The 24026-nt window shown below is 35.8% G+C and overlaps 1 protein-coding gene across 1 annotated transcript; it reads right to left on the bottom strand.

The window, feature by feature from the left end:
• Window positions 1-872: 872 nt before the first annotated feature.
• LOC118768303 (zinc finger protein 239-like) lies at window positions 873-12319 on the bottom strand. Its single transcript, XM_036514498.1, has 3 exons — window positions 12226-12319; window positions 2259-2806; window positions 873-2210 (listed from the first exon to the last, which is right to left on the bottom strand). Exons 1-3 carry the CDS (start codon window positions 12317-12319, stop codon window positions 1953-1955), a joined length of 900 nt encoding a protein of 299 aa, XP_036370391.1. The 3' UTR covers window positions 873-1952.
• Between the last annotated feature and the right edge of the window lie 11707 nt (window positions 12320-24026).

The following is a 24026-nucleotide window of genomic DNA, read 5'->3' as shown; positions in this document are numbered from 1 at the left end:
GAAACCAAAACACTCTAAAGTGGAGCCTGTATTGTGTCTGCATCAAAAGATAGTCGCTCATCTGCTATTCACTGAAAACTGAAGGAAATTGGAATACGGTAATTACTTAATACACTTTGTGCACAATTTTATAGACACAGCAATCATAAAATAAATATTCGCTCATATTTTTCCAGTTTCCTCATTAACAGAAAAAAATTACATTTTAAAATTTACATGGGCACAATTTCTTATCTAAAACATGAGAAGTGTATACTAAAAAAATTACCTTATATGTAAAATATAGGGGTCAGAATTTAATGTAACATGGCTTACTTTGAAAACCACATCAGTGGTAACTTCTAAGCCAAGGTGATGGGTCAGAGAGCCAATACACATTTCAATTTGTAGGTGTTATAAAAAAACTTAGTTCAAGTAAAAAAAAAATATTACTTTTCACTCTGTATTCACCATCACAACCACCACCATCATTTGTCTCTCTCTATCTTTCTTTAACCTCTCCATCAGGACACCACCCACCTTCTAAAATTATATTTCTAACTCTCCTCTATATCACAACCTTCAACTAAATATGTCCCCCTATCACGTCATGCACGCTTCTCTCTCTTCCCGTCCCACTCATGGCCTTATCCTTTCTCTCCAACCACATGAAAGTGTTACCGACAACCTAAGTAACGTAATGACAAGCAGAATTAATATAAGACCACCTTCCTTTACTTTTCCCTCCCCCTCACCCCACTACTCTAACTAACATAAATACACCAGTTGAACAAACAAGCTTCTGATTACATATATACACGTACATTATTTTTGTGGGAGGTTTGGATAATATTTTTTGCAAGGTAATTACGAATCACGTAAGGAGACCGGAGAAAAGTTTGATATTATTTATTCAGCATTACATGTGTTTCATTTCCTAATAGTAATTATAAACTTTTAGATGTGTAGAAAACATGTAACATATATTTCCCATGAGAAATTCTTCAGACATACAATAGTTTATGTGAGTGTGTGTGTATGTGTCTGTGTATTTGCCCTTGTCCAGATATTATGTGATGTTCGTAAAGGGCCATCGTGACCGTCATACTTGTGCAGTTGTTCATTTCCAGTCCTCTGTGTAATATATGCCTCACCAGGGAAAATATTTCCTTGCTTGGAAACAGGTGAGTATTGGTCACAAGAAAGGTACCCAGATGTAGAAAATCTCCATCAATGAATTCCATCTGATCCACAGAAGCATGAATAGGAGAATTTTAAATGATGAGGATCATCATCATCATCGTGGTTCCTCTTCTGTATGAATGCATTTACATTTCAATAATTGATCCATTTTCATAGATTGATTTAGCACAAATAGCTTAGGTTACAGTTATATCTTTCATATTAATAGGACTGTGTACAAACAATTCACCATTTTGAAAGAATGATTCAGGTTTAACATCACAGTGATAGGTTTTCCTTCCTCTGTCAATGCTCTTTTGATTCAATAATGGATGATTTCATGTCAAAGATTTACCATAGATGTCGCATTCATATAGTTTCTATATTCTGTGGATGTCTTTATAAGATACGTCCTTTGTCCTTCTGAGGAAATATTATACAACAAATATCACTGTGTTATGGACCCACTTCATAAGGAAAGACTTCTGTTTAAATCAGAAATGATTTTGTGTAAATGATTTGCCACAGATATCACTGTGAATTGATTTTTCTAGAGTGTGAATGCATTTGTGTATAGTCAAGTGACTGTTTGCAGAGAATGTCTTACCACAGATATCACAGGAGTATGTTTTCTACCCTGTATGGATACGTTTGTGTTGAGTTAAGGCACTGTGTTGAGAGAAAGATTTACCACAGATATCACAGGGGTATGGTTTCTCGCCTGTATGAATACGTTTGTGTTGAGTTAAGTCACTGTTCTGAGAGAATGATTTACCACAGATATTACAAGGTTATCGCTCCGCCCCTGTATGAACACGCTTGTGTTTAGCTAAGCTGCTGCTTTCAGAGAATGATCTTCCACAGATAACACAAGAATACGGACTCTCTCCTGTATGGATACGTATGTGATTGGTTAAGCTGCTGCTTTGAGAGAATGATTTACCACAGATATCACAAGAATATGGTTTCTCCCTTGTATGAACACGTTTGTGATTGGTTAAGCTGCTGCTTTGAGAGAATGATTTACCACAGATATCACATTGATATGGTTTTTCCCCTGTATGAATACGTTTGTGTTTAGTTAAGCTACTGCCAGCAGAGAGTGATTTACCACAGATATCACAGGAATATGGCTTCTCTCCTGTATGAACCCTTTTGTGAGTAGTTAAGTTATTGCTTTGATAGAATGATTTACCACAGATATCACAGTGATATGGTTTCTCCCCTCCATGAACCCATTTGTGATTCAATAAGCTACTGTGAACAGAGAATGATTTACCACAGATATCACAGTGATAGGGTTTGTCCCCTGTATGAGTACGTTTATGTATAGTTAAGCTACTGTTAACAGAGAATGATTTACCACAGATATCACAGGAATATGGCTTCTCTCCTGTATGAACCCGTTTGTGAGCAGTTAAGTTACCACTGTGATAGAATGATTTACCACAGATATCACAGTGATATGGTTTCTCACATGTATGAATACGCTTGTGTCTGGTTAAGCTATCACTTCGAGGGAATGGTTTACCACAAATATCACAGGGATATGGTTGTTCCCCTGCATGAAATTGTTTGTGTTGATTGAATTTACTTTTTTCTAAGAATGACTCTTTGCAGATGTCACAGTCATATGATGATTTTCCTAATTCTTCCGACATCTCTTCAAGAAAAATATTATCAATCCTTCAAGTTGTACAGATCAACAACTTTTGAAAAATATTTCTCCTCTCACCAAAATATATGGATATTTTGCTTCTTTTTGCTTTTATAATTTATTCCAAACAAATATCACTTCTCTTATATTTCTTCTAAACGTGATCAATGCCAATATTTTAAAATGCTGCAAATACTCTTTGGAAATCTATCAAAGTATATTTAAAAGAGAAAATTATCTATTCCACATTTCAGACACAGAAGTAAAGAAATGCTTTCTCTCTCAGAGGAAATATTTTACTGTAATTCAGCAATGTTTTATAGAAGAAGAATTATATGTTTGTAGAATATCTTTGCAGAGTCTTTCAAACATGATACATAATGATGATTCTTTAAAAGTAAAAAATACTTTTTAGCCAATTTCATATGATTTTTCTGAAAGAATAGAAAAAATAATATAAGACATCACGCATGTTTAAAAGGCAGATATTCAAAAGTGCAAATTTACGACATTTCTGTTTCCATAAATTGTAGAAGCAATCCTTTATCTGAACTATTAAATTTATCCCATCTTTCTGTTTTCAAGAGGTTTATATCATAGACACATCCATTGTAATAACACCTCCTGGACATTGCGTCTGTCCTAGACACACACACCGATATACATGTCAATGACAGTAGATATCTGATGTTTTCACCTCAGTGTTCTATTGTATCAACACAGGTTTGTTTTATAACATAGATATCACTCCTCCTCTGCCTCTTTCTGAATATGCATAAATATACAAATATATATATGTGGTTAGCTTAATGTTAACATTTTGTTGAGCATAAAAGATGCATAAAAGTCAGTAAATAATATTGATGTCTGACTTGCAGCATCAAAATCTTTTGTGGGGAATTTTTGATGTTAAGAAAAATTGTTGGTTGATGAAATTGGTGACAATCCTTCTCCATGGGGCAAATAGCAGAAGTTTCAATGAAGTCTATCCTTATTTTACCGAAAAACTATAATTTCTTTTCATTGTCATGCACATAGTTTTAAAATTTAACCATTCTTGTTTTTTTCTTTTAATTATAAATTCTTACACGTTATAATTAATGTTTCTCTTCCTTGTTGCTTCAAAACGAAATATTGTTTATCTGGATGAGTGAAAAATACATTCATATTAAATATATACGCATTACGAAGAAAGAAAAGGATAACTTGCATAATTAATTGAAAATAACATTTTTAAAATGTTGCAATTCTGCTTTAAACATTATATAGCTCCTTAAAATTTTTTTACCATTTTTCTGTGGAATTTTCGGAAAATTTTTCCAAATTTGTGATCTACATTATGAAAAAAATTGTTTTTTCAATTTTTCCCATTTTTTAAAAAATTGCCACTCTAGAACTTTGTTTACTTAAATCCCAACGACGGCACATTCAATGTGTTTATGTGGAGAAGGATATCTTTTCTACTCTAGGCACAAGGCCAGAAAATTTGGGAGAGGGGGCCCAGTGGATTAGACAGACCCCATTACGCAACTGGTACTAAAGTTATCGACCTCGAAGGATGAAAGGCAAAGTCGACCTCGACGGAATTTGAACTCACGTGCTAACGATTCTACCAGCTCGCCGGTTTTATATGGAGAAAAATACTGAAAAACGTCAGCACATCAGAGTGACAAAGAAACTAGGGAGGTATCAGCTGGTCGTGAGATGTGCGAAAAATAACTAAATAGCTCTAAATAGCTAAATAGCTCTTAAAGCACACAGTTTTTGCTTCTTTGTTGAATTCTCGTGTGTAGAAAATGTATTTGCAAAAATTTTCTGAAAATTCCGGAAAAAACAAAACAAACCCTAAATATTAATTCTAACTTTTAATGATGCAGAAGAACCACCAGAAATAAAGACTTCCTACGTTTCAAATAAAAGCCGTTCCATTTCCTCTCGTTACGATATTTACTTTTCGTTTCAGTATTTCAAGTGCACACTCGTATTTTTATACATTCCCCATTTCATACTAATTACATCGTAATTTTCTCGCATTTAACGAAATCGTCGAATTTACACGTTAGAAAGAAAGATAAATGTTATCTAAACACGGGATTGATCCGACGTTTTTACAATTATTTAGAAAATAACCAAAAGTGCAATGAAATGTCTAAAAGAAAACGACAACACAATGAAAGTATTAAAATTACAGCCTTTCGTATAATTTCGTCTGAGTGAGATTTTTTTTCTTTTAACTTTCTCAACACATCGAAACAAATAAATGTACATAATACGACACATATATAATAGAAATGTTTAAATAAATACTTACATAGTAATAGATATGGAGAGAAAGAGAGAACGAGGAAGATGTGAGAACTGGAGTCAGAGTGGACAACGACAGCTTCAAGAGAATTTCTAGGTTTCTACAACAAACGTTATTAATATTTTTCAGGTCCACATAATCGTAAATGCTGTATTTGTTTCTTTAGACAGTTAATTACAAATCATTTGTATATATTTGATTGGATTTTCTCTTAAATATCAGTTATCAAGTGGAACTGATCAAACAATCAAGGTGCGAGAGGAACAAGAAATACACTTTATGAGGAAGAGTTTTGACGATGAACAACGGGAGCTAACTCCATATTTCTTTATTATGATTATACAATCGTTACATAGAAGGACAAATACAAGACATGCATGCAAAAAACAGTTAAGCGGTTCGATTAAAAAATTTCCATAACATTTGGATTATTCATTATAAAAATTCGTCTGTAAATTGTCCTTTACATGACCAATAGAATATTATAACATTACATAAACTTGCGATCGTTACCGATGTTTTAAACCCCGGCAACCTATAAGGCCCCGCGGCTTTTCTTTCCTCTCCTCCATCCATAGTTAAGCTGGGTTTCTGACACCCACCTTTTTTTCCACTTCCTTCCATCTTTTCTCATACACACCCCGTGGTAAGATCCTCTTTTCCAGCCCCATTTTGCTCTTCAGATGATATCTGAAGTAAGTGAGCAAGCCGGGGCCCGAGACAAAGGATCCTATCGCGACTCCTTCCATTCTTGTTCGCTTCCGACAGTGTACAAAAGCGTGCTGGACGGTTTCATCGTCCAACTCGCACCTTGGACACGTCGGTGGCACTGAAATTCCGTGCCGCGATAACTTCTCGCGAACAGGTAAAGCATTCCTATAGCACTGCCAGGCCAGGGATCTTTGGAAATTATCCAAATACCCCGTCCTGAAAGTCTTTTTAAACAGGTTGGTAAGCTGGTCTTCGTCAAACCCCAGAACCCTCCTAGGACGTCGTCGTTCTTTGCCTCTACCAGCCTTCTATAAAATACCGAGGTGGTATTTCCGCAGCCGCCCTTGCCCGCCTTGTGGATCAGCGTGAGTGCTTGTCGGCACTCCTTTTGCCATAAAGTCAGTTTCCATCTTTTGATGCGACCGGGTTTAAAATTCACTAAGGAGGCCGGTCTCGGGAAAAATTCCCCTGCCAGCGGACTCCACACCTTATCACCCTCCAGGTGGTGCCAGAGATGCTTCAGCCTCAACGCATGTCTGCGCATCATCAACCAAGGCATTCCTAACCCACCCTTTAACGGTTCCTGGCAGCAAACGGAGCGCCTCACAAGTGGCTTTCTCCCTTCACAAAAAGCGGAAAAGGATTCGCTCCAACTTGCTAAGCCATGAATCGGGGCAAGGGACAACGGTCAGGCGGTAAGTGATTACAGATGCAATGAACATCTGTACCACCTCCACCCTTCCTTTCAAGGACAGAAACCTTCCGGACCAGGTCCGTACTATGGCCTCCACCTTGCTCGTCACCTCACTCCAGTTCCTCTCCGTTTGGGAGTCTGGCCCAAACCAAACTCCTAGCAACTTAACAGGGCCATCCGTCCAGTGTCCCACGACACTGGACGATATCGACTTGCTCCTCCAGGTGCCGAGGCGCAAGCCAACCGACTTGTCCTTGTTAACCTTTGCTCCTGCCACCGCCTCGTATCCTCTGATAGCCTCTTCCACACAAGGTAGCTGGGCCTCATTGGACACGATGAGGGTGACGTCATCCGCATAAGCAGTAACCGTCATCCCACCTCCGATCTCATCCGAGTTACTTCCCAGCCTCTCCAACTTTCGCAGCAATGGCTCAAGAGCCAACACGTACAAAAGTGGTGACAAGTGGCACCCTTGACGAACTGAACATTCGATCGAAAACGGTTCCGTTAGGTAACCGTTTATCTGGACGGTGGACTTGATGCCGCTATACATAGCGGAGATCCACCCGCGAAATTCAGGGCCCAGTCCAGCCGCTTCGAGGACCGTCGCCAGGTACTCATGGTCTACCCTATCGAACGCTTTACTTTGGTCTAAATGGACCATTACCCCGCCCTTGCCGGTTAATTTACCCACCCTATCTAAGGTGTAGCGTATAAGGTGAAGATTGTCCTGGATCGACCTGCCTGGAATTGCACATGTCTGTGCTCTCCCTACAAGTTTCTCCACGACAACCGTCAACCTTTTTGCCAACACCTTGGCCAAAATCTTTAACTCTACGTTAAGTAGAGTTATGGGCCTGTAGTTACTAATGTTATTCCCCTTGCTCGGGTTTTTCTGGATTAGCGTCACCACTCCCCGGCTTACAGAACTGGGAATTCTCCCATTCTGCTGCCAGTTCGTGTAGACGCCTGCCAATATTCCCCCGAACAAGTCCGGCATACTTTGGTAAAACTCGTAGGGCAGACCATCCAACCCCGGCGACTTCTCCCCGGCGCATCCGGCCAGTATCCCCTCTATTTCCGCGGGAGTGATCGCTTCTTCACAGCACTCCACCTCACGCCCCGAGAGCCGCGGTCCGCCGGCTAGGAAGTCCTTTAAGGTCCTCCCCCGCTCCGGCGCCACACCACCCCCGAACACGCGGGTGAAATGCTGGTGAAGAAACTTTTGCATCTCCTCCTGTCCATAGAACTTTGGTCCCTGTTCGTCAGTTAAAGACTTGATTGAGGCTTTGTTACCTCTCTGACTCTCCACTCGACGGGCCCATCCGGCAACGTTAATACCTTCTCGTTTCCCAGCGCGTAGCTTAGCTCTGACTCTGCAACCTTCGTGTTTGGAGTTAAGGTGACGGTACAATACCGTCCTTGCCGCCATCACTCCGGATGCAGAGCCAGCTTCCATTGCCTCGTTTAGATTCTTAACTAAATCGTCCTCTATCCTAGACCTATCTAACCTTAGCTGATTGCTAATTCTAATGGACTCTGAACGAATGGCTCTTTTGAGGGAGTGCCACCATCTATTGTTAATGATGGTGCCACACAATGCCCTCTGTACTAACACCTTAATCCGGGTACGGAAGTCTTCACAATTCAAAATAGCCTTCTTCAGCTTCCAGTACCCGGGTCCCTGTCTATGACACTTATCTAATTGCATCCTACACGTCACAAATTTGTGATCCGTGTAAGGTACAATGTGAAACTGTGGACAACTAAACGTATCCTTATCTCTTTTCTTAATAAATATCCTATCTAAATACGATCTGTGTGAGCCGTCGTTGTTACTCCACGTCCACTGTGGAACGCTCGGCTCATCCAGTCGGTAACGGTCCACTAGATCAAATTCTCTAGTAGACCCTTGAGGCTAGGGTTCCCCTTCCTATTGGTTGAGCCAACACTGTCGACCCGCGCTTCAAGGACAGTGTTAAAGTCCCCTACTAAGACTACCGTTTTCGACGTCGCTAAAAAGGCTCCAGGTTCCGAAAAAAACCCGTCTGTCTACACTCATTCGGAGCGTAGACAGCTACCAACCTGAAGGACTGTTTACTTACGTGGGTCACATCCAGAACAACCAGCCTGCCTTCTGGGTCCAGAAAGACAGTACTTACCTGCAAGTCCAAGCTCTTCCTGATAAGGACTGCCACGCCTCTGCCTCTTCCTCGGCTAGGAGAAATAAATTTCTCGAACCCATTTAGAAGAGGCGAGAACGCTTGGGCCTCGTTCATCTTGGACTCGGTTGCAATAGCTATGTCCACTCCATGTGTCGTGAGGTCGTTCAGGAAACAAAATTGTTTCCATTTCGACCCCATTCCACGTACATTCACACAACCTAGCTTAGCCATTGTCGGTGAGAGAAAAAATAAATGAACTTACGGTTGAGAAAGGGAGCATGACAGTTTAAATCTGCCCGCTTCCCCTTCTTCCTCCCTTGTGGTCGTAGCTGCAGGGCTCTTAACCGGCGTTGCCACCGGGCTCTGGGTAGGTGTGGTTGCCGGGGTTATAACAAGTTTGCCCTCCAGTACTTCCTTTGTTACGTCTCTTATCAGTCTATTCTTTAGATGTTCTTGTAGTATTTCCTCCTTCCACTCGTCTTCCTTTATTTTTGCGAAGCGAGTGGTTGCTTTTATTTCTGTAGCCTTGCTAAATAGTTTAAATTTGGAAAATTTAAAGTATTTATATACCCTCTCGTTTTTTTCATCAAATGCTATGATCTTATCATTTTTTTTTAAAGACTTTTTCACATCTTGTTTTATGGGGAGGGGCTTGGCGAACTGTTTTCCAATGAATACAGTGCCGTGGGGGTAGGGCTGGGGAATTTGCTTTGTATGTATGTCTGCGGTGCTGGCTGATTTTTTCCTTGTTTGGGGAGGGGAGTCCAGGGTGTTGTCTTTTTTTCTTTTGTGTGTCACCTGTGTGTAATCCATTTGTTCGATACAATCCTCCGTTTCTGTTTCTTTGCTTGTCGTCGTCTTGTTTTCTTTTTCCGCCTTCTCCCCTTCAGTGTTTGAAGCACTTTGAGGAGGGGCTTCGTTGGTTTTCTTTTTTTTTAAGCAGTTCGAGCGGACGTGACCCTTCTCGCCGCATTTAAAGCATCTAGGTCTGCGCCCCTCCACTGACACTCTCATGGACGTTCCATCCTCATTAAATATCCTATCGGGCAGGTTCTCCAATATCTTGTTTTCTGCCTGAACGAGGAGTTCCAGCGTCTGTCCCCTCCAGCGCACTTCCTCCCTCCCTCTCATCTGCAGAATCGAAACCTCCCGCTCTACATTGTGCAGGACCGCCGCTGCTACCCACACTATGTCACACCCTCTCGGCATGTCCTCCACCAGCAGCTCAGCCGTTCCCTCTCCCATACACGAGGGCAGCAACATGATATCATCACTCTTCAGGGTCACTGACGACACCTCTCCTGCCACCTCAGCCGAGTCAAAATGTGCTTCAACAGCAGCGCCGCGAGCACCTCGAACGACATGGCGAACCCTGTCCCACACCGGGGACAAGCACTTTTCGACTATCTCGTTTCTAACGTCCATAATTTTTTTTTCTTTGTAGCTATACACTTTGTATATAACTGTTTTTTCCTTTATTTCTTGTACCTTCGCTTGCGGCGGTACAAGTTTGATTTCGTTTCCTTCCATTTTTACAAAGTTCCTAAATTCGAATAGTTGTTCGATCTTGAATTCAACGTCCATCATGGTTCCGCCTACCGCGGCCGAAAAAGACTGTTTTGTTACTTCAGTGTCCTTTAATTCACTTGTTCCCATCGCGGGAAAATCATTCTTCGACGCCAAGTCGAAATCCATTTCTCAAAAATGTTTCAAAAATTACCTCGAAGGTAATAACAATTTTAAACAGAGAATTTTCTGCCCCGTAGGGCTAAAATTACCGTTACACAACGGGCACTGTTCAATTAACAATTAACACAAACAACGATGAGCAAAAAATCGAACTCTCTCAACAAAAGGCAGCAAATTTCTCAAAACGCAGATGAAAGTTCAAGGGAACTAACTCCCGTCTTCAAAGAATTGCGGCTCTACTTTATAGATTTGGGATTTTGTGAAAGATGTTTCTTTGATAATTCCGTCTCATAAATTATTATTATTGTCATTATTACCAATCTTGCCGAATCTTTTCTATTTGGCTGCACAAATGGAAATTTTTAATAATTCACATATTCATATATATATATATATATATATATACTCTTTTATTCTTTTACTTGTTTCAGTCATTTGACTGCAGCCATGCTGGAGCACCGCCTTTAGTCGAGCAAATCGAATCCGGGACTTATTCTTTGTAAGCCCAGTACTTATTCTATCGGTCACGTTTGCCGAACCGCTAATTGACGGGGACGTAAACACACCAGCATCGGTTGTCAAGCAATGCTAGGGGGACAACACACACACACATACATATATACGACAGGCTTCTTTTAGTTTCCGTCTGCCAAATCCACTCACAAGGGATTGGTCGGCCCAGGGCTATAGCAGAAGACACTTGCCGAAGATGCCACACAGTGGGACTGAACCCGGAACCATGTGGTTGGTTAGCAAGCTACTTACCACACAGTCACTCCTATATATATATATATATATATATATATACAAAATGAGAAAATGGAGAAATATATCTAAATCAATCATCAACTATCAGATAATACCGAATCAATACTTTATTAAAACACTACACAATAGCAATGATATTATACATTAATATAGTACAAATATAACAAGACATAGAAATACATTTACGTTGTACCTGACAGCTGTTTCGGCCATGAAGACAGGTATGTCTCATTTAACCTATTAGCCATATAATGCAGGTATAAATGAGACATTAACAAGAATATCTTACGGCCTCTTCAGAGATTTTAATGCAAGTATGAGTACAAATTGTAAATAATTTACTTATAAATATAAATATGTGTGCATACATACTCATATTCTTACATATATATATATACACAATAATACAATATAAACAATATAGATCAATATACATCAACAAACACAATAATGTTCCATATTGAACTCCACAGCTCCTCAACCAACATCAAGAAACCACAACAGACACACTCACACTCAATGCAGGCATATATATTAAACAGTCCAATATATTAAAATGTGTCATTTCACAAAAAGTCAATAAAGTTAATACCACCACCACGGTACCATCCAATGCAAGCGGACATCCGCATAGATATGCAATCAGTCGAATTCCTCCGTTTGCATGGTATTAGTTTTCACAGATGCATTCGATTGGCCTATACTTTTAAATTTGAATTACAATAGAAATTGTACGGTTAGTTAGCTAGGAAACATACACACGCTCACGCACATCCACAAAAAACGTGCACACATACATACATAGTCATATGTATACACACACACACACACCCACACATATACACAAAGACATACCCACATACACAACCAAATCATAAATAAATAAATAACATAAGAGGTACTATCCCAACTATACACATGCAAACAGAGGAACTCAACCGATTGCACATACATGCATGCAGACATCCTCCCGCCCCGGATGGCACCATGGTGGTGGTATTAACTAAGGGTTTACAAACAGATCCACTCACATATGTCCATAAATCCGTAAATGCAATCATACATATAATTATACCTAGATGGAGAGTGTAATATGTCATAAGGTACATAATTCGTGTGACACCGTATTTTTCGTAAACAAAATATTTTATAACTAAAAATGTCCGCATCTTTACCGCTATGTTTCATTCAAACATTTACTAAATTATAAAATATAGAATACCCGTTTATGTTTGTCTATCAAAAGACATAAAAACACATATATACTAAGTTAACAGAGGTTTATAATAATTAAATTATAAGAAATTAATTGTAAAAAGTCAAAATACGCTAATATTCTAAGATATATAATCAAAATAACTCCTTATAACTTATACAGATAACATCACTACGTAAGAAGTCTAGTATTATTACAATACTATTATATTCCTATTTAAACCCTCACCAACGAACTAATAGAATTATACTCACATCTACATATCCATATGTATACTCATGTGTAACAACAAACATATATATACACACTATATATTTTCACATATGATGTGCATGTAAACATTCGTAGTACTTATACATATATATATATTTTTAAGTATCAGTGGACACATAAATACATATATAATAATTAACAGGATTTAGCATAAATAATATCAGTGGACGTATAAATACATATGTAGTAATTAACAGGACTTACCAATAAATAGTATATAAGTAAATAATTGTAAATTAAATTAATTATAAGTTAATAATTGTTATTACTTAAAATTAAAATGTAATAAAATAAAATAAGATGAAATAATTAAAAATAAAAATGAAAATATAAGTAAAAACATGTATACATATATATATTTTTTAATAAATAATGGATATGTATGTATATATCTACATATAAATAAATAAATAAATAAATAGATAAATACCATAAAATACAAATTAAGATAAATACAAAGGTAAACTTAATATATAATACTGCTAATATGTATATATCCACATATACATAAATGAATAGATAAATAACATAAAATAAAATAAAAAATATACATTAAAATGAGTACATAGATAAACTTAGTATACAGGCTGCTAATATGTAAATATTTACATATAAATAAATGAATAAATAAATAGCTAAATAACATAAAGTACAAATCAAGATGAGTACAAATATAAACTAAATATATAAGACTGCTAATATGTATAAAGCCACATATAAGTAAATGAATAGATTTATTAATAAATAACATAAGATACAAATTAAGATGAGTACAAAGATAAACTTAATATATAATATATAAGACTGCCAAATAAATACCTGCAAAAACCCATATACTCATCCAAAACAAACAATGTACATTCAATATAGACTCGCATTTATTACATATTAGTATTACAGTATCTAAAACCAGCAAAATAGAGACTCGGACATTGCTTAGAAAATATTTTTCATTTTTAACCTCGTATATAGTACGCACTAGGGATTTTGACCAATAAATTTTGGGAAAAAAATGCGGATTACACTCAAGGATTTACGGTATACATATATATTATTATTGTGGGCGGTTTGGATGATATTTTTTGCAGAGTAATTACATAACATAAAAGGAGACTGGAAAACAGTTTGATAGTATTTATTCAGCATTACATGTGTTTCATTTCCTAATAGGAATTACAAACTATTAGATGTGTAGAAAACATATAAGATATATATATAACATAGAGAGGATAAAGAAGGACAGACAAAGGGATTAAGTTGATTACATTGACCCCAGTGCGAAACTGGTACTTTATCTCTCGACCCCGAAAGGATGAAAGACAAAGTCAACCTCGGCGGAATTTCAACTCAGAACGTAGCGACAGACGAAATACTGCTGAGCATTTCGCCCGGCGCGCTAACGTTTCTGCCAGCTCACCGCCTATATATATACACACACACACACATATATATATATACATATACATACACATATATATATACATATAAGTATATATATACATACACATATATATATATATATACATATAAGTATATATATACATACACATACATAGATATACATATACATTCATATGCATGTATATATATATACATATGTGTACATATATAGAAATATATATACATATATCTGTACATGTATATATACAGATATGCATATACACACACACACACATATATATAGATGTATATATATACATATTTATTTCTAATGAATACACGCGCTGGCCAATGAGAGATCCTGTACATGGCTAATTGCTTTGCTAGAAATTCCAGCATAGTTATCCTCTGATCATATCCCACTATCTTAAAGAAGAATATATTTGATAATATATGTTAGGTTCCTATGTCTCCTATACTTTGCAGAACAATGAGATGATAACAACTGGAACGCTTTTGGACAGAAACCTGGTTAATCAGGGCTGTATACATATCCACACGATTGCTCACATACACGACGAATGAACATGCAGAGTATAAAACTTTTCGCAAGTATATCATTAGAGACAATGACACATGTACATTAGGAAAATGTATGTTTAACATATTTACGAATGCACAGCACACTTCTTTATAACATATGCGTAACGCATAGACACACAGACACATTGACACTCATATTCAACATACACCGAGCATAGAAACAGCCCCCTCCAACCCATAAAACCACAAGAGCAATAACATATAAACGGAACAAATACAAATACCAACAGAAACGACCAGTATACCCATATTCAGACAATGTATACATATCCATGTTGGGCATATATACATATCAGATCACACCTCATTGCATCTTCAAAAGAACATTTATGTTTGTATATCATTGATGTATGTATATCATTACAAATATTTATAGCTTCAATATATGAACTGCTGAAAAGAATTATACGCCATATTGGTTTGTTTTATTACGTAGCGCATGTTATAACGTCACTGTATCTATGACATAACGTTTCTATAAACATTTTAACATAGGCACAAAGCCACATGTTCAAGGAAAATGGTTTGTCGATACTGGGCTACACAACTGTTACTTTATACTATCGACACTATGAATGAAAGGCATAGTTGATTGTTGGGATTTGAAGTAAGTTCCAGAGGGCACAACACCTCGCTATCCTCTCAGAAACAGTGGGCAGAGAAGATGGATGGACGACCGTTAAAACTCCGTTGATCATTTCCCAGTTGGAACAGAGCCGATCATGAGTTAAGCAACAGTAACTTAGATAAGACACACAAACTAATTGCAGATATATTATTTTAAACATAGAAAAAACCAAAACTCGTGGTTTTCTAACTACAGCAAAATATCAACGTCAGAGTAAATTAAGAATGCTTGGAATAAGTATCTTTATTTTTCTATCGAATTTAACTTCCTCAACTTCTTTCATTTCCAAAGTTTCTACTCCTTGTTTATCAAATGTACCAGCGTTCCTGTTGATTATGCTTTCGTTTTGGTCACTGGCTCCCAACCAACTCTTGTGACCCTTCATCGACGTGTTCTAAATTCTTTGCTGTTTTTCCTTCCAGATATTCTACACTATTTCTTGTTACCCCTCTAACTCTGTGCCCTTAATATATATACATTCAGTCTTACAAGAAAATATACCGTCTCTGTGTGTCTCTGTCTCTCTCTGATGACGGCTCCATCTGGAAGTTTAGAACTTTTCTCTTCCTTAAGTTACATCATATAAATTCACCCCATATTTTCTATTGTATTTTGTGAGAAGTTTGATCTTAAGGAATCGCCTTCAAACCACTCTCCATCATCTTAAATAGGGAAGAGTATAGTAGATAATGCACTACTAATGACACGGTCTGAAGACAAAAGAGTCATGGTTAAAATGTCGTTGGTCTGCTGGACTAGGGGTCAGGATGGGCGGTGGGTAAATATAATCAGAAAAACAATGTGCCGTTGAGGCAATTTCTAAGGCGTTCAATGTCCCCTCAGAAATTGAAGAAATGCATATTAAATTAGACTATTGTCAGATACCCAGATGAAATTGGTAAACGAGAAAAGAGCGACTGCCTGATGCTAAAGTAACTCTACCATATAACATGTAAATTGCTTCAGGTAGAATTAAGATGATGTAAATTACTACGTAACGAACTTTACCTACCGATGGACCTGAAGAAAACAGACCATGAAAAGTTAGGCGATGGTAGCTTCAAAAATATATTGCTACATAATGATCATGGCATATCGTTAAGGATGCATGATAAATATAGAGCACGTACTTTTCGGGATATTGCAGAAGCCACAGCCACCGTACATCGAAAAAGCCATGCATTATTCATCATTTCCTACCCTAGTTGAAATGAGACCACGTACTGTGTAGGGTTTCTTCCAAGAAGTATATTATGGCAATCTATTTATTAGACAGAACTGAAGTTTTGAAATATGAAAACCAAGTATACTCATCTAAAATCTGATACCAAGTATACTCATCTACAATTTGATAGCAAAGTATCCTCATCTACAATTTGACACCAAGTATACTCATCTACAATTTGATACCAAGTATACTCATCTACATTCTGATACCAAGTATATTCATCTACAATCTCATACCAACTATACTCATCTATAATTTGATACCAAGTATACACTACAATTTGATTTGATACAAAGTATACTCACCTACAATCTGATACCAAGTATACTCATCTAGAATTAGACACCACGTATACTCATCAATAATTTGATACCATGTATACTCATCTACATTCTTATACCAAGTATACTCATCTACAATCTCATACCAACTATACTCATCTATAATCTGATACCAAGTATACTCATCTACAATTTGATACCAAGTATACTCATCTACATTCTGATACCAAGTATATTCATCTACAATCTGATACCAAGTATACTCATCTACAATTTCATACTAAGTATACTCATCTACAATCTGATACCACGTATACTCATCTACAATTTTATACCATGTATACTCATCTACAATTTCATACTAAGTATACTCATCTACAATCTGATACCACGTATACTCATCTACAATTTTATACCATGTATACTCATCTACAATTTCATACTAAGTATACTCATCTACAATCTGATACCATGTATACTCATCTACAATTTGATACCAAGTATACTCATCTACAATTTTATACCATGTATACTCATCTACAACCTGATACCAAGTATGCTCATCTACAATCTCATACCAACTATACTCATCTATAATCTGATACCAAGAATACTCATCTAGAATTAGATACCACATATACTCATCAATATTTTGATACCATGTATACTCATCTACAACCTGATACCAAGTATACTCATCTACAATCTCATACCGACTATACTATATCTATAATCTGATACCAAGAATACTCACCTACAATCTGATATCAAGTATACTCATCTAGAATTAGACACCACGTATACTCATCAATAATTTGATACCATGTATACTCATCTACATTCTTATACCAAGTATACTCATCTACAATCTCATACCAACTATACTCATCTATAATCTGATACCAAGTATACTCATCTACAATTTGATACCAAGTATACTCATCTACATTCTGATACCAAGTATATTCATCTACAATCTGATACCAAGTATACTCATCTACAATTTTATACTAAGTATACTCATCTAGAATTAGATACCACATATACTCATCAATAATTTGATACCATGTATACTCATCTACATTCTGATACCAAGTATACTCATCTACAATCTGATACCAACTATGCTCATCTATAATCTGATACCAAGTATACTCATCTACAATTTGATACCAAGTATACTCATCTACATTCTGATACCAAGTATATTCATCTACAATCTGATACCAAGTATACTCATCTACAATTTCATACTAAGTATACTCATCTAGAATTAGATAACACGTATACTCATCAATAATTGATACCATGTATACTCATCTACATTCTGATACCAAGTATACTCATCTTCAATTTCATACTAAGTATACTCATCTACAATCTGATACAACTATACTGATCTATAATCTTATACCAAGTATACTCATCTACAATTTTATACCATGTATACTCATCTACATTTTTAACCATGTATACTCATCTATAGTCTGATACCAAGTATACTCATCTACAACATGATACCAAGTATACTCATCTTGAATTAGATACCACGTATACTCATCAATAATTTGATACCATGTATACTCATCTACATTCTGGTACCATATATACTCATCTACAATCTGATACCAAGTATACTCATCTACAATCTGATACCAAGTATACTCATCTACAATCTGATACCAACTATACTCATCTAGAATTTGATACCAAGTATACTCATCTACAATTTCATACTAAGTATACTTATCTACAATCTGATACCAACTATACTGATCTATAATCTGATACCAAGTATACTCATCTAAAATCTGATACCAAGTATACTCATCTACAATTTGATAGCAAAGTATCCTCATCTACAATTTGACACCAAGTATACTCATCTACAATTTGATACCAAGTATACTCATCTACATTCTGATACCAAGTATATTCATCTACAATCTCATACCAACTATACTCATCTATAATTTGATACCAAGTATACTCTACAATTTGATTTGATACCAAGTATACTCACCTACAATCTGATACCAAGTATACTCATCTAGAATTAGACACCACGTATACTCATCAATAATTTGATACCATGTATACTCATCTACATTCTTATACCAAGTATACTCATCTACAATCTCATACCAACTATACTCATCTATAATCTGATACCAAGTATACTCATCTACAATTTGATACCAAGTATACTCATCTACATTCTGATACCAAGTATATTCATCTACAATCTGATACCAAGTATACTCATCTACAATTTCATACTAAGTATACTCATCTACAATCTGATACCACGTATACTCATCTACAATTTTATACCATGTATACTCATCTACAATTTCATATCAAGTATACTCATCTACAATCTGATACCACGTATACTCATCTACAATTTTATACCATGTATACTCATCTACAATTTCATACTAAGTATACTCATCTACAATCTGATACCATGTATACTCATCTACAATTTGATACCAAGTATACTCATCTACAATTTTATACCATGTATACTCATCTACAACCTGATACCAAGTATGCTCATCAACAATCTCATACCAACTATACTCATCTATAATCTGATACCAAGAATACTCATCTAGAATTAGATACCACATATACTCATCAATATTTTGATACCATGTATACTCATCTACAACCTGATACCAAGTATACTCATCTACAATCTCATACCGACTATACATATCTATAATCTGATACCAAGAATACTCACCTACAATCTGATATCAAGTATACTCATCTAGAATTAGACACCACGTATACTCATCAATAATTTGATACCATGTATACTCATCTACATTCTTATACCAAGTATACTCATCTACAATCTCATACCAACTATACTCTTCTATAATCTGATACCAAGTATACTCATCTACAATTTGATACCAAGTATACTCATCTACATTCTGATACCAAGTATATTCATCTACAATCTGATACCAAGTATACTCATCTACAATTTTATACTAAGTATACTCATCTAGAATTAGATACCACGTATACTCATCAATAATTTGATACCATGTATACTCATCTACATTCTGATACCAAGTATACTCATCTACAATCTGATACCAACTATGCTCATCTATAATCTGATACCAAGTATACTCATCTACAATTTGATACCAAGTATACTCATCTACATTCTGATACCAAGTATATTCATCTACAATCTGATACCAAGTATACTCATCTACAATTTCATACTAAGTATACTCATCTAGAATTAGATAACACGTATACTCATCAATAATTTGATACCATGTATACTCATCTACATTCTGATACCAAGTATACTCATCTTCAATTTCATACTAAGTATACTCATCTACAATCTGATACCAACTATACTGATCTATAATCTTATACCAAGTATACTCATCTACAATTTTATACCATGTATACTCATCTACATTTTTAACCATGTATACTCATCTATAGTCTGATACCAAGTATACTCATCTACAACATGATACCAAGTATACTCATCTTGAATTAGATACCACGTATACTCATCAATAATTTGATACCATGTATACTCATCTACATTCTGGTACCATATATACTCATCTACAATCTGATACCAAGTATACTCATCTACAATCTGATACCAAGTATACTCATCTACAATCTGATACCAACTATACTCATCTAGAATTTGATACCAAGTATACTCATCTACAATTTCATACTAAGTATACTTATCTACAATCTGATACCAACTATACTGATCTATAATCTGATACCAAGTATACTCATCTACAATCTTATACCAATTATACTCATCTACAATTTTATACCATGTATACTCATCTAGATTCTGATACGAAGTATACTCATCTACAATCTGATACCATGTATACTCATCTATAATCTGATACCAAGTATACTCATCTACAACATGATACCAAGTATACTCATCTAGAATTTGATACCAAGTATACTCATCTACAATCTGATACCAAGTATACTCATCTACAATTTGATACCAAGTATACTCATCTACAATTTGATACCAAGTATATTCATCTACAATCTGATACCAAGTATACTCATCTACAATCTGATATAAAAGTATACTGCATAGAAAGATAAGAAAGACAGTATACTCAGCAGGATTACAATCCACTTATTCTGTAGAGAATTAGTAAGAGTACAGAAGGAAGGCTTATTAAAGGCGTCGACTATAACACGGTAATACGACATTTCTGGATAAGCTCTTGCCCTTTTAAAAATTTAATTTAAATGTATTCTAATTATTTAATCTTGTGTAGCGATAGATTTGTTCATGTGCTACACAGTCCTTTTCGGATTCTATGGTTTGTATACAGTCAAAGAAACCTAGAGTCTCTATCATCAAAGGATCCAATTAATCAAAATCCGACATGTTAGGAAACTGCTTACAATTTCTTCCGTGGGAAAAGCTATTTGTGAGGAATCAGCGTTTAATCCATTTGAAATTATGTCTTTCAGCGTCTGTCATTAGTAGCAACACATGAATTAGTTAGCGAGCACTTCTTAAAGTATTTAATTTGATAGATTCTCTCCCAAAGGTACTACTCAAAAAGAATGGTCCCGGTGCGTGCACTCGTGCCAGTCCGTTGTCACTGGTCGATCCTTCAACGACTACCTAGCGTCAGTATGCAAATTAACAGATACGCGCATAATAATATATGTATATAATGGCTGAATATATATCAAATAAAATGGGTTTTGTCTTAAACAAAGTAAATAAAAGACTCAACAAAAGAAATTAATTTTTGTTTTATTTTCTTTGTTTAAAAAAAATTATTTGTTAAAAGAAACCTCATACATGTCTAGCGCATGCAAGTGTGATTTTTAGTCGCGCACTCGCGTTATGTAGTCTTTGTAAGATCGACTAGTCACGACTAGCTTGCACCGGGACCACGCATGTAGAAAAGTACCCATATATATATGCATACATATATATATAGATATATATATATATATATGTGTGTCTTTGATATTCTCATCACCTAAAGGAAGACTGTATATTTATAAGGAGCATTCATGAATAAGTCTACCTCTGTATATAAATACAGGCTATAATAAGGAACAGCGGAATATTTTTCTTTCTGTCATCGATCGGTCAACCACGAAATACATATAAGTTAAAAAGATTCTCACCAATTCAACTTCTCTGGTTGGCATTAAAACACCTACCCCCAATAACTCACACATTTTAGAGCTCCATGACATCCATTTTATAGGAGCAAAATCCTTTTAACAGGTTCCATAAGACTGGAATTTTGGATTCTGCGTATAAAGATCAGTAGTATGAGATACATGTGTCATGATTAGAATATTTTAAGGGTGTGTACAGAGGGTAAGAACCCTCATCTGCAATTTTGATGAAATTTGTATCATAGATATTCCAGTTCATTAGAGAAAATGTAACAGAAAAGTCTAATTCTTCAATTGCATGTACCACGGGCAACGCCGGGTATCTCTGCTAGTATAAGATATCTTCACTTTAATACTGAAACTATTAAAGTGAGACTATTATCTCACATATATACAGGCATACCTACATAAATACATACATATATATAATATATATATTATGTATATATATATGTATACATCTGCACAAATTAACTTGTATATCGAGGCATTACTGTATATGCCTCTCGACCTCCCTACATTCATACTTAATACATACATATATATGTATATACGTTTCTTTATTGCCCACAATGGGCTAAACATACAGGGGACAAACAAGGACAGACAAATGGATTAAGTCGATTACATCGATCCCAGTGCGTAACTGGTACTTAATTTATCGACCCCGAAAGGATGAAAGGCAAAGTCGACCTCGGAGGAATTTGAACTCAGAACGCAACGACAGACTCAATACCACTAAGCATTTCGCCCGGTGTGCTAACGTTTCTGCCACACACACACATAACATACGTCACGCATCCTCTTCCAAGTAAATTTTGTATATATATATATATATATATATATAATATATATATATGTATATGAATGTATGTATGTATTCATATATATATATATATATATATATATATCTCCAAGTGATCTGGGTTCAAGTCCCATGGCAGATTGTAGACAAATTTTTGAATGTCGGTGCCCCAGCATGGCCACAGCTCATGAGCTGAAATTAGATGGAATGAAATGAAAAAAATATATATAAATATATTATATATATACACACTAAAGCATGCACACGCATATATATATATACATACATATTTATATATATATTTTTTTTTTCATTTCATTCCGTCTAATTTCAGCTCATGAGCTGTGGCCATGCTGGGGCACCGCCGTTTAAATATTTGTCAACAACCAGTCATGGTATATAATAGAAACATTTATATATATATAAATATATAAAAACACACACACATATATATATATATGTAGAAAACTTTAGATTAAAAAAAACCCTGCCTATCTTAATTTTGAAAAATAAATTATAAAAAAGCCGCATTATTTATGGAATGACACAGAATATGTGCCTATCCTTCACTCACCGATTTACGTGTCTGTCCGACTGTTGTCTGTCTGTCTCTCTTCATTTCCATCTCTCACCCTCTGCACAATACGGCTGGCATAACTTTTGGTGTTACGGGAGACTACTCACAAATATATTGTATAGGAGTTACCTCCCTTGAACAATGCCTTGAAACCATTTGACAGCCGTATTCTGATGTTTGCATCCTAAGGGAGACTACTCTCCAAAATAGGTGGTTTATATATAGGAGTTCTCTCCCTTGATACAATTTACCTACAAAATAGATTTTCTCGTCCGTCGTTTACTGATTTTCAATTCTTGGACAAGGCCATGCTGGAGCACTACATCGACGTGTTTACTCACACTCATCGAAGGCTGCGGTTATCTCTCTTCACACTGCTACTCATTCCTTCGTTCTCCTTTTGTCGAATTGCTAAGTTACGATGACATAAAGAGCCAAAATCGAAAATGAATCGGTCACGAGGGAGAAACACAAGTCACAGATATGGAAATACATGTGTGTATGTGTGTGCGTGTTTGCGCACTTAAGTGTATGTGTGTGAGATATATATATATATGTACATATATATATATATATATGTATGTATATATATATATGTATACATATATATATACATGTAAATATATATATACATAATAGAAATATTAAAATAACTAAGTCTCTCTAAAAGAGAACAGCGGCAGCGTTCCCGGAAA

This window comes from Octopus sinensis, linkage group LG28 (assembly GCF_006345805.1).
Source record: "Octopus sinensis linkage group LG28, ASM634580v1, whole genome shotgun sequence".
Taxonomy (NCBI): Eukaryota; Metazoa; Mollusca; class Cephalopoda; order Octopoda; family Octopodidae; genus Octopus; species Octopus sinensis.
This window is presented reverse-complemented; position numbering and strand designations above follow the sequence as displayed.